Source organism: Suncus etruscus, chromosome 4 (assembly GCF_024139225.1).
Source record: "Suncus etruscus isolate mSunEtr1 chromosome 4, mSunEtr1.pri.cur, whole genome shotgun sequence".
NCBI classification, from domain to species: domain Eukaryota; kingdom Metazoa; phylum Chordata; class Mammalia; order Eulipotyphla; family Soricidae; genus Suncus; species Suncus etruscus.
Genome location: NC_064851.1, coordinates 47,481,562 through 47,497,979, shown reverse-complemented (window position 1 = coordinate 47,497,979; position 16,418 = coordinate 47,481,562). Strand labels below are relative to the sequence as shown.

At 42.9% G+C, this 16,418-nt stretch overlaps 1 protein-coding gene across 2 annotated transcripts in view; it reads left to right on the top strand.

Annotated features, from left to right (window-relative positions):
• The first annotated feature begins 3,412 nt into the window (after positions 1-3,412).
• HABP4 (hyaluronan binding protein 4) overlaps positions 3,413-16,418 on the top strand; it is a 29,224-nt gene continuing 16,218 nt past the window's right edge. The window contains exons 1-2 of one of the 2 annotated variants that reach the window (XM_049772257.1): positions 3,413-3,834; positions 10,105-10,228. In XM_049772257.1, coding sequence (XP_049628214.1) covers positions 3,498-3,834; positions 10,105-10,228 — 461 coding nt within the window. In that variant the 5' untranslated portion in view covers positions 3,413-3,497. Of the gene's footprint in view, positions 3,835-10,104; positions 10,268-16,418 lie in introns of both variants that reach the window. The other variant, XM_049772256.1, reaches the window with a different exon arrangement.

The window sequence follows — 16,418 nt, the reverse complement described above, 5'->3', positions numbered from 1 at the left end:
TCAATTTGATTTCTAGCATCAACTATGATCTACTGAGCATTGTGAAGAGTGAGTCCTGAGCCCAGAGCCAGGAATACATCCTGAGCACTGATGAGTAGCAAAATCCTCTCATATATATTTATATATATATATATATATATAATAGGGCATTATATATCAATATCTTTTGAGGGACATAATGAGACTTAACCATAGAGTGCATGATCCATGTGCTTAAGGTCCCAGATCCATTCCCTGGTACCTTTAAACAGGGAGCCAGGTGTGTCCCTCCACAAAATGCACACACTTTATTTTTTCTTTTGGTTTCTGAGTTACAGGAGTAATCCCTAGAGATTCTCAGGGCTTACTCCTGACTCTATATACAAGGATCTCTCCTAAAAGGGTCAAGGGGATCATTTGTGGTACTGGGGCCAGAACCCAGGGCAGCCACATGCAAGACAAGCACCCTACCTGCTATACAGCTCCCCCACTTTATCACTAATCTCTGTTAATCTCAAGGAAATAACTCCATGTCTTAAAAATATTTAATCCTTTAATAAATATTTATTGAACACCTACTATATCATTCCTCAGAATACTAAGCACTGGGAATGTTGATTGCAATGAATAAATCAGGCATCATTCCTCTCCTGCTCAGGAATTACAGTGGAACAAAACACAAAATGAAAAGGTTTTGTTTCTACTTAAGAACTCTTTACAAACTATGAAAGCTGGGAGTGACCCACCTGAATAAACTTTAATAGGATGCTCCTGGATGCAAGAAACAATAAGAACCGAGGGGGGCATTAAGAATAATAAATTTCTGGGGCCGGAGAGGTGGCACTAGAGGTAAGATGTCTGCCTTGCAAGCGCTAGCCAAGGAAGGACCTTGGTTCGATCCCCCGGCATCCCATATGGTCCCCCCAAGCCAGGGGCAATTTCTGAGCACTTAGCCAGGAGTAACCCCTGAGCATCAAAAGGGTGTGGCCAAAAAAAAAGAATAATAAATTTATCCTTTAACAATAACTCTGAGGTAGAGAGCTTCCCAGGCTCTTGCTATCCTGTTACTTACAGTAAGGGCAGTACCTCTAGACATTATGTCCATCTCATAACAAGAACAGAAAAATGGAAATGGAAAGATGACAGGTGCTATCCCACTTCCTTTTTAAGCACAAATTAAAATCTCCCACCAACCCCTTTAAATACATTTTCTTTGATCTGTACTGCCTACTTGCAGGTTGCACCACTAATCTTTATTGTGAGAGTGGAATTACAGTGATTTAAGATCTGAAAACATGCATGATCTGAAGACCAATCAAATTTTAGGCAAAGTCAACAGATGTCCTAATCAAATACCGATCCTGGGAAAGCATAAATGGGAAAGTAAAGTTTTAGGATTAACACTCATGCTAGAAAACCTCCATGTTAGTTGTGTTCTAAGAACTCAAAGTCTCATTTGAATTTTCTTAAAAGAAAAACAAACACCCATATCTCAACACGTGTAAGACATTTCAGAAGCCAGAAATAGACATCACATTTCTTCTGTTTTCTTTATAGACCCTGTGTAATGTATCATCAAAGTCTAGAGATTAGTTAATCTCTAAATTGGCGGTGGAATCTATTCTCTTTATGCATGCCCCTTGCTGCCACCCTAATCCAAGCCACCATCACCCACTCAGCCCGAGTTCTACTCAGCCAGGTTTCCCATATCCATTTTAACTTCCCTTCCAGACCCATGATTTCACAGTGTGGATGGATCCTTGTTTGAAAAACAAGCTCAACTTGAAAAGTTTCTCGGGGCCGGAGAGATAGCATGGAGGTAAGGCGTTTACCTTTCATGCAGAAGGTCATTGGTTCAAATCCCGGCGTCCCATATGGTCCCCCGTGCCTGCCAAGAGCGATTTCTGAGCTTGGAGCCAGGAAAAACCCCTGAGCACTGCCGGGTGTGACCCAAAAACAAAAACAAAAACAAAAAAGAAAAGTTTCTCGCTGCTCCTGCTGACGTGCTACAGATATGGCAAATTAAAGCTTTTGGAAACTCACTTGATGCAAGGGACAGAGCTTCCAAATTTATGCCTGCAAGGAAGGAGTGCCGCGCTGAGCTAGCCCCTGTCTACCTTTTTTTTTTTTTTTTTTAAAGTAATCTCTTTTTGGTAGAATATGCATTATTTGGGGATTTTGCATATTAGGTTTCAAACTAAACTTTTTTAGAGTTTTCTAAAAGTAGAAAAAAATGAATTAAAAAAGAAAATAATTGTAACATTGGTGCCATTATGTAGGTTTCAGATATATTTTATTTGTTTTATTTTATTTTATTTTATTTTATTGGGTTTTGGGCCACACCGGGTGATGGTCAGGGGTTACTCCTGGCTATGCGCTCAGAAGTCGATCCTGGCAGGCTTGAGGGACCATATGGGACGCTGGGGATTCATCCTGGGTCGACCGCAGGAAAGGCAAACGCCATACCGCTGCGCTATCGCTCCGGCCCCAGATATCTCTCTTCTTAAGTCAACAATAGCTGCATATGAAAATCTAATTTTATCCTTAATCAAACTAGACCCTGTGGGTCTCTGCAGTGGAGTGACACGCATTTTCTTTGAGTGGTGGGGTGCGCTGCAGGCCACCTTAATCTTTGGTCTTTTGCTCCTGGTCTTGCTAATTTTTAAGCCATCCCATGCTAGTTTCTAATGAGATCTGCTCCCTTAGCTATCTCTGGGTCGTAGAGAAGAAATCTTTTCTACCTGGCACTTGCCTTTGTCGCCAGATTGAAACACACGAAGACGCGGAGCTGGCATCTCCCACGATAAACTTGCCAGCGACTAGTCAGAACTCAATAGGTAAGCAGATGAATGAAGAAGTGAATAAAGTCAAAGAAGAGTGGTGGGGGCTGGAGCGATAGCACAGCGGTAAGGCGTTTGCCTTGCACGCAGCCGATCCAGGACGGGCGGTGGTTCGAATCCCGGCCTCCCACATGGTCCCCAGAAGCCTGCCAGGAGCGATTTCTGAGCGTAGAGCCAGGAGTAACCCTGAGCGCACTAGGGTGTGGCCCAAAACCAAATAATAAATGAGTAAATAAATAAATAAATAAATAAATAAATAAATAAATAAATAAATAAATAAATAAATAAATGAGTGGTGGTTAGATAACGAACGGGCATCAAGCACATGCAAAGTGCTCCCGACCATCCTCCTCCAGCGCAGCCTGGACCAGCCGACTGGGCTCACCCCACCCTACGGAGCCGAGGGGCGGGGCCAAGAGGTCACGTGACGTGACAGAAGCCAGGCGCTGATTGGTCCGTCGGCTCGGCCAGCGCGGGGAAGAGGGCGTGTCCGCTCGCGCTGATTGGCTGCCCGGCGGCCGCGGGGCGGGGCGGGCACCCGGAGCGAGGACCGGAGCGAGCGAGCGAGCGAGCGGGCGGGCGGGCGAGCGAGGCCGGGCTGCGGCGGAGACCAGAGGATGGGTCCGGGTCGCTGAGCGAGATCTCGGAGCTGCTCGCTCGCCCGGCGGCGGCGGCGGCATGAAGGGCGCCCTGGCGAGCCCCGTGGCCGCGGCTGCCAGGGCCGGCTCGGCGATGCAGGAGAGTTTCGGCTGCGTCGTGGCCAACCGCTTCCACCAGCTGCTGGACGACGAGTCGGACCCGTTCGACATCCTGCGCGAGGCCGAGCGCCGGCGCGAGCAGCAGCCGCCGCCGCCGCGCAAGAGACGCGACGAGGCGGCGGGCACCCGCGGCTGCAAGAGCCCAGCCGGGGCGCCGGCGGGTCACCGAGCCGGAGCCGCGGCCGGCGGCCGGCGGGAGTCCCAGAAGGAGCGCAAGGGCCCCCCGGCGCCGGGCCCTCAGCGGCCGGTCAGTCCCGGTACGCGCGTCGGGGCGCCCGGGCCCGGGGGGAGGAGACGGAGAGCTGGGGGCCCCCGGGGGCACCCCAACCCCTCGGCGGTACCCGAGGACGGGATGGAGCCGCGAAGAATCGGGCTGCGGGGAACGAACACCGGGAACCCATCCACTCCTTCCCGTGCTTGGGGGGTGCAAGCATGCATACTCGGGGTGTGCGGAGGCTCCGAACCAGAACCCCGAAGTGCGAAGTTGAAGGGATCGTGCTGGGGGTTCGAGGGAGCACGGCGGAGACTTAGGCGGTCACCCCGTGTTTCCCCGGTGCCGAATTCTGCACCCGCAAAGTCTCCCCAAAACTTAAGGTGCAGCTGTGACATCTGAGACCCTGCTGCCAGACTCGATGAGGCTTCGGTGTTGGGGGGCTGCTCCAGGGCTCTGAATATTCCTCCCTTCTTTCCCCCCCGCCCCAAGCCGTGCCTGCACCCCAGCGACACCTCGTCCAGAATGAGACCAGTGTCCCCCTGCCAGATCAGACCTGCCCAAGGGCTGTAGGGGAGCATCGTCCTTAGGGTGATGCGGTAAACTGCTCTGTCCCAGCCTAGGTGGAACCTTGGGGGACACGTTAGGGCTCTGATCCGTGCCTAGAGGTTATTTACTCTTGATGAAACATCCCTGTCGGTTGAGGACTTGAGGATTGGTAAATGAAAATCTAGGTAATAGAAAAATGTGGGGCCAGAGAGATAGCATGAAGGTAGGTCGTTTGCCTTGCATGCAGAAGGACGGTGGTTCGAATCCCGGCATCCCATAGGGTCCCCCGAGCCTGCCAGGTGCGATTTCTGAGCGCAGTCAGGAGTAAAATAAACCCTGAGCGCTGCCGGGTGTGACCCCAAAACCTAAAACAAACTAACAAAAAAGAGAAAAATGTTGAGATCTAGCTAAGGTGCAGTTGACTCTATCAAGGTTCTCTTGGTAAACCAGTAAGTGTAAGATTAAGATTGCCCGTTGGGGCAAAATATAAGATATACTGTACATTTTTATTGTGTTCTATTTTTTAACTACTTTGATAATATAGTAATAAAAATTCTGAGAAAGCTAAGCTTTTCTTTTGCTTTCTTAATACACGTATGTGTCTATTTTTTATTCTCAACCTTTTTCCTTCTGACATTGCTTTCTTCCTGTGCCCCACTTGGAATATTCTGGGGGCTTGCACTGTTACCATATGGACTAAAATTGAGAAACATTGCCTTATTATGAAACTGCATTTAGATCTATCTCTGATGTATTGCTTTTTAACCTTTGATTATTTAAAGTGGAGTGAATGTATTTTCGATTTTAAGGATTAAAACATTTCACAAAAAATGAAATAACAGGGAAATCATAAGCTTGCTATTAACAGCTTATATTTATATACATAAGTGTGCAGAGCTCCCCTCCTCGATTTAGATACAAATCAGGTTACAGATTTCTGGTTTCACTTGGAATTTTAGCCCAGTTAAAGGTTTACCCTAAATGAGTTTCTCTTAATTGTTTACTATCTGCGATCTACCTTTTAAGTTTAATACTAAAGAGTTTCATGTTGCCATTCTAGTTCTTTTTCAAGTCCAGTATTTCAGGAACAAATAGCTCATTGATTTTTATTTATGTACTTACTGAACTAAATTTATCTGTAATTGGTATGAGAGCTATTCTTTCAGCTTTTTTTACAGCCTGAAGTGAATGAACTGTACTCTTTAAATTCAAACATTTATTTAGAATTAAAAGTAAATGCTTAGTGGGGTCAAACATTTGCCTTGCTTGAAGCCAACCTGGGTTCAATCCTAGTACCCCAGATGGTTATTGGAGCCCTTCAGGCATGATTCTTGAGTGCAAGAGACAGGGGTAACCCCTGAGCATCTCTGTGTGTTGCCCACAAAAACAAAAAAGTTCAGTGTAGGGAAGCATCTCAAAATTTGTGGAAAGCATGATTCTTACCATGGAAATGTAAACTTTAAAAATATGTTTATTTTTAATGACATAAATATTGAAGTGAGTCTTTTTCTGTGAACTCAGTCCTGATATCCTCAGAAGTTATTTCATTTTTATTTTTCCCATCTCCTGAGTCTGAGTGAAAGCCCAACTTTATTTTTGTGGGAAATCACACTAGAAGTGTTACTGTATTCAGCCCCGTACGTGAGCTTTGGCTTAGATCAGCACTCTTTGGCCTTTTCCAACTGCAGCAGCACTTGTCCTGTACCCTGGCCCACTAATGGGCATCGGGCAATTAGACCAGGGCCACAGGCAGTGCTTCTCAGCCTTTCTGCACCTGAGGTTGAATGTGTCAGTCTTCAATTGGAAGGGACTGGCAGAACTCCAGGGTTTGCATTATCTACTTGAAAGCAGCTCATCAAGCAAAAAACCAAAATATTAGGTTCACTTGCAGTTTTTTCTTTCAAGCCACCCCACCTCCTTTCTGTTGATGGTGTTTTGGTAATTAGGGTTATATGCTTGCCTTGTTTGTTGTAAGCTTTGGTTGTTCACACATGTGCTGACATAGGGCTTGCTCCTGGCCATGGTATTCAATGTCTTTTTGTTGCATATTCACTTCTCTATGAGTTGTGCCCTTTAGTTTCAGTCCTTGCACTGAACAGTCTTTGGTACAGGCAGAAATATCAGAGTTGCTAGAATAGTGCTAGGCATCCTCATGCAGCAGCACCTGGGATTGAACTCTCAGCCAGAGGAAGGGGGAGGGGAGGGTGTGGGGGAGGAAAAGTAGGAGGAAGATGATGATGATGATGATGATGATGATGATGATTTCTAAGCTCAGGGCTTGATCCTGACTTGCTCCTGGCAGGACTAAATTGCAGCATTTTGAAAGTATCCTAATAAAGAATTTAACTTTAAATTTAAAGTTTTTTTAACTTATTTAACTTTAAATATTAAACTTTTAAAGAGGCTTTAACATAAAAAATAATATAAACTATGCAGCAAATGTCATTTTAAGTTTTAAATGGTGATTCCCAGTTGATAAAATTTAAGACATAACCTTGAGGGGCCGGAGAGATAACACAGCGGTAGGGTGTTTGCCTTGCAAGCAGCCAATCCAGGACACACCTGGGTTTAATCCCACCCCCTCGTGTCCCAAATGGTCCCCTAAGCCAGGACCAATTTCTGAGTAGATAGCCAGGAGTAATCCCTGAGCATCACCAGGTGTGGCCTCCCAAAAACAAACAAAAAAAGATAACCTTGAGGAAATAGAAGGTGGGGTAAGTTTAAAAGTTTTTTTTTCTTTTTTTTTTTTTTTGGTTTTTGGGTCACACTGGCTGTGTTCAGGGGTTACTCCTGGCTGTCTGCTCAGCAATAGCTCCTGGCAGGCACGGGGGACCATATGGGACACCAGGATTCGAACCAACCAACTTTGGTCCTGGATCGGCTGCTTGCAAGGCAAACACCGCTGTGCTATCTCTCCGGGCCCAATATTTTTTAATAAATTCTTTAAGCACCATGATTACAAGCATGATTATAGTTGGATTTGAGTCATAAACAGAATACCCCCTTTCATCAGTGCAACATTCCTACCACGAATGCCCCCCCTTCCTCTTTCTCCATCCCTGCCTGTATTCAAGACATTTTACTTCTCTCACTCATTAGGATTGCATGATAGGGGCTGGAACAGTGGCGCAAGCAGTAGGGCGTTTGCCTTGCACGTGCTAACCTAGGACTGACCGTGGTTCGATCCCCTAGCATCGCATATGCTCGTCCAAGCCAGGAGCAATTTCTGAGCACATAGCCAGGAGTAACTCCTGAGCATCACAAGGTGTGGCCCAAACACCCCCCTCCAAAAAAAAAAAAAAAAAAGATTGACATGATAGTTGTTAGTGTAGTTATTTCTTTAACTACACTCACCACTCTTTGCATCTGCCTTATAGTTTAAATGCTTTGAAATTTAATCTCTATTAGCAATGTCTGTACCCTTCAACCTGACATTGCATAATGGATGACAAGGCACAAATGTCAGTTTCTGGTTTGTTTTTCAAAATTGCAAAGTGCTCTAATGCTTTATTTATGATAGCATCTTTCTTATATCCTTAACATTTCACAAGCTCAGATTGTGATTAGTACAAGATACAAATTGAATGTGAACTATTCTAGGTTATGGGGTATTAAAATAGATCTGTTGTTCAGTTTTTCATAGTTGAAAAATACATTTTTGTGGATAACTTGAGAACTGTTTACAGACCCCCAGTTTAAAAGTTTGTTCAAAGGGCCAGAGAGATAGCATGGAGGTAAGGCGTTTGCCTTTCATGCAGGAGGTCATCGGTTCGAATCCCGGCATCCCATATGAGCCTGGAGCCAGGAATAACCCATACTGCCAGGTGTGACCCAAAAACCACACACACAAAAAAAAGTTTGTTCAAGGGGCCGGAGAGATAGCATGGAGGTAGGGCTTTTGCCTTATATGCAGAAGGATGGCATTTCAAATCCCAGCATCCCCTATGGTCCCCCGAACCTGCCAGGAGCGATTTCTGAGTGTAGAGCCAGGAGTAACCCCTGAGCACTGCTGGTGTGACCAAAAAACCAAAAAAAAAAAAAAAAAAAACCAAAAAAAAAAAAAAAAAAAAAGCTTTTTCAGAAAGTTAGAAGTAGAAAAATACATATAAACATATATTCAAGATCTTGTATCTAAGTAGATAAAAATAAAACAACCCACAAAACCCCAAGGTGGGGGACAGAGTGATAATATAGCCAGTAAAGCACTTGACTTGCATTGCAGCCAATCTGGTTTGATCCCTACTGTATAGTCCCCCAAGCACTAAAATGATTCCTGAATGCAGAGCCAGGAGTAAACCCTGAGCACTGCCAGGTATGACACCCTACCACCACCACCAAAAGAAGCCCATGGAGTCACTCAATTTCACTATTTCAGTACAACCAATATAAAGATTTATACCAAGAATTATTACAACCACTGTAATAGAAATTGTACTATTGAGATGGAGTCCTCTTAAATATATACAAAGAAAAGATGTTAAGACATTTTTACAACATGATGTAATAAGAGTTTTTCACAAATTTGCTGGTTATCACCTGATATATACTAGGTATACATGTTGTTTACTAGGTAAACCTGGTATTTACTAGGTATCAGATGCCTTTAAACATAGTCTCTGCTTATAATGTAAGGCATTAAGGTGATGAGAGTAGAATGGCCAATATCAGTTTGGCCTCTTAGGAAGCATGACCTTAAGTATATACATCCCCATCAAAGAATAGGGAACATTTTCTATTTGATAAAGATATATCAATGCTGGGGCTGGGAAGGTGGCGCTAGAGGTAAGGTGTCTGCCTTGCAAGTGCTAGCATAGGACTGACAGCGGTTCGATCCCCCGGTGTCCCATATGGTCCCCCCAAGCCAGGGGTGATTTCTGAGCGCATAGCCAGGAGTAACCCCTGAGCGTCAAATGGGTGTGGCCCAAACCCCCCCCCAAAAAAGATATATCTGCAAATTTTGTAATAATAAAAAACCTTAATAGTAAAAAATAAACCTATAGCTGTTCCAAAAATAAAATCTAAAATATAGTATATACTTCTGTGGTTGGAATTAAGCTACCATTTTTTGATGAAGCTGTTTTATGAAATTAATTGCTTAGCAAATTAGATATGTATATAATTATGTATATCGACAGTTGTTAGAGAAACTTTGAGGTTCCTATAATTTCTTTTTTTTTGGGGCCACACCCGTTTGATGCTCAGGGGTTACTCCTGGCTAAGCGTTCAGAAATTGCCCCTGGCTTGGGGGGACCATATGGGACGCCGGGGGATTGAACCGCGGTCCTTCCTTGGCTAGTGCTTGCAAGGCAGACACCTTACCTCTAGCGCCACCTTACCAGCCCGAGGTTCCTATAATTTCATAAAGGAAAATGTGATTTTCTAGTACCTTAAATGTTGATTAAAAAGGAGTTAAGGATCTTCAGTGATAGTGCAGCAGGTAAAGCACTTGCCTTGCACGTGGCCAATCTGGGTTTGATCCCTGATATCCCATATGGTCCTCCAGTCACCACCAGGAGTGATCTCTGAGCACAGACCCAGACGTAAGTCCTGAGCACAGCCAAGTGTAGCCTAAATTCAAGACCAAAAAAGTTGTTGACTGTGAGCAATAGCTGTGTCATATGATCTTTTTTCCCCAGTGAAACTTTCCAAAACTTTGTGAATTTTCCTGTAACATTAGTGTCCAGAGGAGTGAAATTTAAATTTAACTGTGAATGATATACAGCCCCAGACCGTGTTCTAACTTTCACTTTTGTCCTTTCCCTGACAGGCCAGAAGCGAATTCCCAGAAGAGGGGAGCAGCAGGGCTGGAATGGGAACAAGGGAACAGAAGTGGCTCTTGAAAAAGTAGAGCGGAGATCATACAAAGAATTTCGACCCTATGAAACTGAGAGGCAAGTGGACTTCACTCCAGAGAAGTTTACAGATGAAAAGTATGTATGAAAAGGGGCTGGAGTGGTGAGCAAGCGGTAAGGCGTTTGCCTTGCAGGCACTAACCTAGGGACAGACTGTGGTTCAGTCCCCCAAGCCAGGAGCGATTTCCGAGCACATAGCCAGGAGTAACTCCTGAGTGTCACCAGGTGTGGTCCCAAACAACAACAACAACAACAACAACAACAACAACAAGTATGTATGAAAGTTTCTTTCTAAGAAACGTGGAAATCAAAGGACTTCCATAAATTTACTAGCCTTTTCAACCTATTCGTGGTACTGGTCAAAGAACATTTCATCAATTTAAGTAGTAAATCAACCCTGGGAGATATGTGAATGATCATCCAGTTGTCTTAGAGATAACATTAAATCTTGGTTCAGGAAATGTTTGACCAATAAAAACATAAGTATTATGAAGAATATTCATAAAAAATACATGTTATATTGATTGTTTTTAAGTTTAGGTTAAAGACATAATGTTGGTTTTTTCTGTTTGTTTTTTGGGTCACACCCAGTGGTGCTCAGGAGTCACTCCTGGCTCTGCACTCAAAAGTTGCTCCTGGCAAGCTCAGAGGACCATATGGGATGCTGGGATTCGAACCAGGGTCAATCCTGTGTTGGCCGTATGCAAGGCAAATGCTTTACCATTGTGCTATTGCTCTGGTCCCTAGAGATATATGTTAGATTTAGCATTTAGGGTATTGACACGTTGGCTACATGCCCCTAGTCCCATGATCAATAGACTATCATGATAAACTTTGAGTAATAACTCAGACGTATGCAACATCAGTTTTTGGCTTCTATATCTCTCTAGTAAGTGCTGTCACCTGGTAGGTGGTCTCCTGGTACAGTCTGACATCACTTCCATATGACATAATACATTATGGGCTGGGCTCTCCATGCCCACTTTCACATAGGAAGCAGCTCTGGATTTTATTTGATTCTAACAAAGATGATTTTTTGCTACCTAAAGATTTTTATCAGTTCATTGAACCTCTCATGAATAGCACACAGAATTTGTGATTCATATTCCAAGAGTTTAGTGTTAAGGGACTCCTTACTCCCCAATGGTATGAATTACTAATACCATTCATGATCCTTGCTACAAGCTTTTTTTTTTTTTTTTTTTGGCCAGTGCTTGGAATTGAACTTGAGGCCTCACTACATGCAGGGCAAGTGCTTTATCACTGAGTCCTACCCTTGGGAACTCTGTTTGGCTACAGGTTATTTTTGTGGTGGGATATAGGGACGATGGTCTCCCAATCCAAGCAGGGTCGCTGATTGTGGTCCAGTTGAGTAAGCTGGATGACTCAATTATTGGGTCTGAGTATCTGGTGATGTTTGGACCTGTTGTGGTAGGAGGAGGGAATATGGTACTAGAGAACTCACAACCTACAATTCAGCCCTTTGAATTCTTTCTCCAACCTTTGGCTACAAGAATCAAAGAACATAGCTTTATATTATAGAGTCCATTACAATGCCCTCCTCCCATCCCAGTCCCCAAAAAGTCTTCTGAGAGAGGGGAGCAAGAGATGACTATCGTTCTTTTTTTTTTTTTTTTTTTGGTGGGTTTTGGGTCACACCCAGCAGTGCTCAGGGGTTATTCCTGGCTCCAGGCTCAGAAATTGATCCTGGCAGGCATGGGGGACCATATGGGATTCGAACCGATGACCTCCTGCATGAAAGGCAAACGCCTTACCTCCATGCTATCTCTCCGGCCCCATGACTGTCGTTCTTATCCTAGAAAGCACATATCCAAAAATTGAGTATACCTATTGTGTTGAAGTACAGAGGCTATGGAAAACCTCGATTCTGCCTGTACATGAGATTGCTTTAATTTTGCTGTGTCAGTCTGCTCCCTTTACCAAAAACAAAAATGAAAAAAACAAAAAAAACCCTTCTATCAGAACTGCTTTTGTGAATGTATTCAGAGATACATTCTATGGAAATCAGGAAATTTTATCTCAGAAAACAAACATTGTCACCTATTTGGGGGAGGGGGGGTCATACCCAGCAGTGCTCAAGGGTTAATCCTGGCTCTGCACTCGCCTCTGGCAGGCTCAGGGGACTATATGGGATGCCAGCTTTCGAACCACTATCTGTCCTGAATCAGCCAAGCAGCAAATGCCTGAATGATGTGCTATCTCTGCTGTGCTATCTCTCTGACCCTTGTTACCTATTTTTAAGTAAAACCATGAATCTTGTAAAGGAAGATAGGTCAAGGTCATTATTTATTACTTGAAAAGAACTTCAATGAGCTTAATTAAGATGCTAAAGTTTAGTAAGCATCTACAGTTGGATATGGGATATGAGAGAATTCTTTTCACTAATTAAGATGTATAGAAAAGTTAGATTTTTATATACCTTAAACAGTAACATTTTTTAGCACATTTTTTCAATCTTTTTTTTTTTTTTTTTTTTTTTTTGATTTTTGGGCCACACCCGGTGATGCTCAGGGGTTACTCCTGGCTATGCGCTCAGAAGTTGCTCCTGGCTTGGGGGACCATATGGGACACCGGGGGATCGAACCGCGGTCCGTCCAAGGCTAGCGCAGGCAAGGCAGGCACCTTACCTTTAGCGCCACCGCCCGGCACATTTTTTCAATCTTGCCTTCTGCCCTACAGCTCCCTCTATTTTTTCCTCTCTTATTTCTCTCACCACTTTATACTTTCTTCATATCCTCCTTTATTTGACATTTGAGAGTAAAAGCACTGGAATATCTCTCCCTAAATTCTTCAAATGAATCCCCTAAGCTTTGTATAGTTATCAAGCTCATTAACATTGGTACAATAAATAATAACATGTATTCTCTAAATAATCTATAGACTACTCAAGTTTCAGTCATTATATTACTAAGACCTTTTGGCCCAAACTATTCTGGCTCACCATTAGTCTGATAATGTGTATAACATTTAGTCACCTTTAAGTTAGATTAGTTCCTTAGTATTTATCTTTCATGGATTTTTTGGGGGGGCTACACCCAGCAGTACTCAGAGATTACTCCTGGCTCTGTGCTCTGAGTACTGCTGAGTATCCCTCCTGGCAGGCTGGGGTACCATAAGGGATGCCAGGGATCAAACTCCCGGTCTGTCCTGGGTTGGCCGCATACAAGGCACACACCCTATTGCTATTCTATCTCTCCAGCCTTGAATTTAAATTTTTTTTTTTTTTTTGCTTTTTTGGGCAACACTTGGTGATGCTCAGGGGTTACTCCTGACTGTGTGCTCAGAAATTGCTCCTGGCTTGGGGGACCATATGGATCTCTGGGGGATCGAACCGTGGTCCATCCTAGGTCAGTGGTGTGCAAGGCAAATGCCGTACCCTGAGTATTATTTTTTTTTAAATCTAGGACAGTCACTTTGTAGCACAACTGAGGATTTTATTTTGGCCTTTCTTCATGAAATGAGGCCATACACTTTACCCAGAGCCACAGATGTAGTGTTGTGTCTTCCTCAAAGTCATATTAGAAATTTGGCTTTCAAGGACATTTTATTAATTTTTTGAGTGATCTTAAATTTATCTGAGATAATATCTTGACTGTTTACTTTTATATCAAGAACATTTTTAAAGATAATTTGCAATGAGAAAAGATTTTTCTTGATTTCTTAAAAAGTATTCTTGTGTGGATATTTATAGTCTCTTTTTTTTTTTTTTTTTTCTTTTTGGGTTTTTGGGCCACACCAGAGATGCTCAGGGGTTACTCATGGCTACGTGCTCAGAAATCGCTCCTGGCTTGGGGGACCATATGGGACTCTGGGGAATCGAACTGCAGTTCATCCTAGGCTAGCACGGGCAAGGCAGACGCCTTACTGCTTGCACCACTGCTCAAGTCCCATATAGTATCTTTTTTTTTTTTTTTTTTTTTTTTTTTTTTTTTTTTTTTTTGTGGTTTTTGGGTCACACCCGGCAGTGCTCAGGGGTTATTCCTGGCTCCAGGCTCAGAAATTGCTCCTGGCAGGCACGGGGGACCATATGGGATGCTGGGATTTGAACCGATGACCTCCTGCATGAAAGGCAAACGTCTTACCTCCATGCTATCTCTCCAGCCCCACCCCATATAGTATCTTAACTGGAAATAAGTTATAAAGACCAAGGAGATAGTATGGCTTTTACCAATATGGGTTCCATCTCCTGCACCACATATGGACCCCTAACCCCCACTGGAGTGATCCCTGAGGGCAGAACCTAGAGTAACCCACTGGGTATGGGTTGAAAACTAACAGAAACAAAAACTATACATATACATATGCATATATGTGCATATAATATACACATATATAGTATATAATATAATATATAATTATAATATATAGTATATAATATAAAATATATAGTATATATTACTATTATATTATGTATGATATATAATATATAGTCACTTGAGACAATTTAGAAAATTCACTGGGGTGGATATTAGAACATTGTATGACTTTTTAACTCTATCTCCTGGTAATTCAATTGATAAATTACAAAGAAAATTAGCATTGGATTATTTTCTATTTTTTTTTGCACAAATAATCTTAGATGGGGGGCCGGGCATGGAGGTAAGGTGTTTGCCTTGCATGCAGAAGGTCGGTGATTCGAATCCCGGCATCCTATATGGTCTCCCGAGCCTGCCAGGAGCGATTTCTGAGCTTAAAGCCAGGAGTAATCCCTGAGCACTGCCGGGTGTGACCAAAAAAAAAAAACTTAGATGGTTAGATAATGCATATGCACTGAGTATTTGATATTTCTTATTTTCTGCTTGACAAATTTTTGATAGATATTTGTAATAGTTCTATCCTGATCTTTATTTTTATCTTTATTTTGATAAAATTTATAATCGTTGTCTTACATTTAGACAGCAACTCTACTTTGCTCAGCTTTCAGTCTTCGTTTTTGGGTTTTTTGGGCTTAAGAATAAATAATCCTGAGCACCACTGGATGTGACCCAAAAACAAACAAACAACAACAACAAAAAGAAATTCTATTGTGGGCTCCCAATGATGAACTGAAGTGAACTTTTATAGGCTATTAGGAAATTACTCACTTTCAAAATGGATTTATTCTTTCTTAGGTTCTTTGTACAGTTTACTAACCATCACATAAAGTCAGTTCTTTTTTCTTTTTTTTTTTTTTTTGGTTTTTGGGCCACACCCGGTAACGCTCAGGGGTTACTCCTGGCTATGTGCTCAGAAGTTGCTCCTGGCTTGGGGGACCATATGGGACACCAGGGGATCGAACCGCGGTTCGTCCAAGGCTAGCGCAGGCAAGGCAGGCACCTTACCTTTAGCGCCACCGCCCGGCCCCATAAAGTCAGTTCTTAAAGAATCATTTACTCAGTTTAAATATTTTTACCCTCATATGGAAACATGTTTTGTTTCTTACTGTTTGGAGCCACACCTCACTGTAGACTATTGTTATTCCTAGCTTTTTATACAGGGATCACTCCTAGTGGAGCTAAGGGGACCAGAGGGGTGAGGGGGATCTGACTGAGATAGCTGCATTTAAGACAAATACCTTACCTGCTGTTTTATCTTTCCAGTCCCAGGAAGCATTTATGCATTATATTAAAATATACATAATGTGGGGCCGGAGAGATAGCATGGAGGTAAGGCGTTTGCCTTTCATGCAGAAGGTCATCAGTTCGAATCCCGGCGTCCCATATGGTCCCCCGTGCCTGCCGGGAGCAATTTCTGAGCATGGAGCCAGGAGTGGCCCCTGAGCACTGCCGGGTGTGACCCAAAAACCACAAAAAAAAAAAAAAAATATACATAATGTAAAATTGACCATTTAAACCACTTTAAATTGTGTGAGTCAGTGTCATTAGGTGCATTCATATTGTTGTACAACCATTATCACTATCCTCCTCCAGAATTCTCATCTTCCTCAACCTCTACACAGAAACTCTCCATTGTCCCATTTCTTCTCCATTACTTTTCCTTACCATGAGTAAAGTGGTACATATATATACTTATTCAGAGTATTATAAGTCAATAGCAAGTTTATAAAATTGTATCTTAGATATTTTTTCTTTTGCTTGTGATTATATCACAAACTTTCCTAAATAGACTTCATAATTTCTCACTGTACACCAACCTGTAAAAAAGGATGTATTTTATTGTATTTTTTCTTATCATACCCATCACCCATCATATTAAATCTAACATTTTT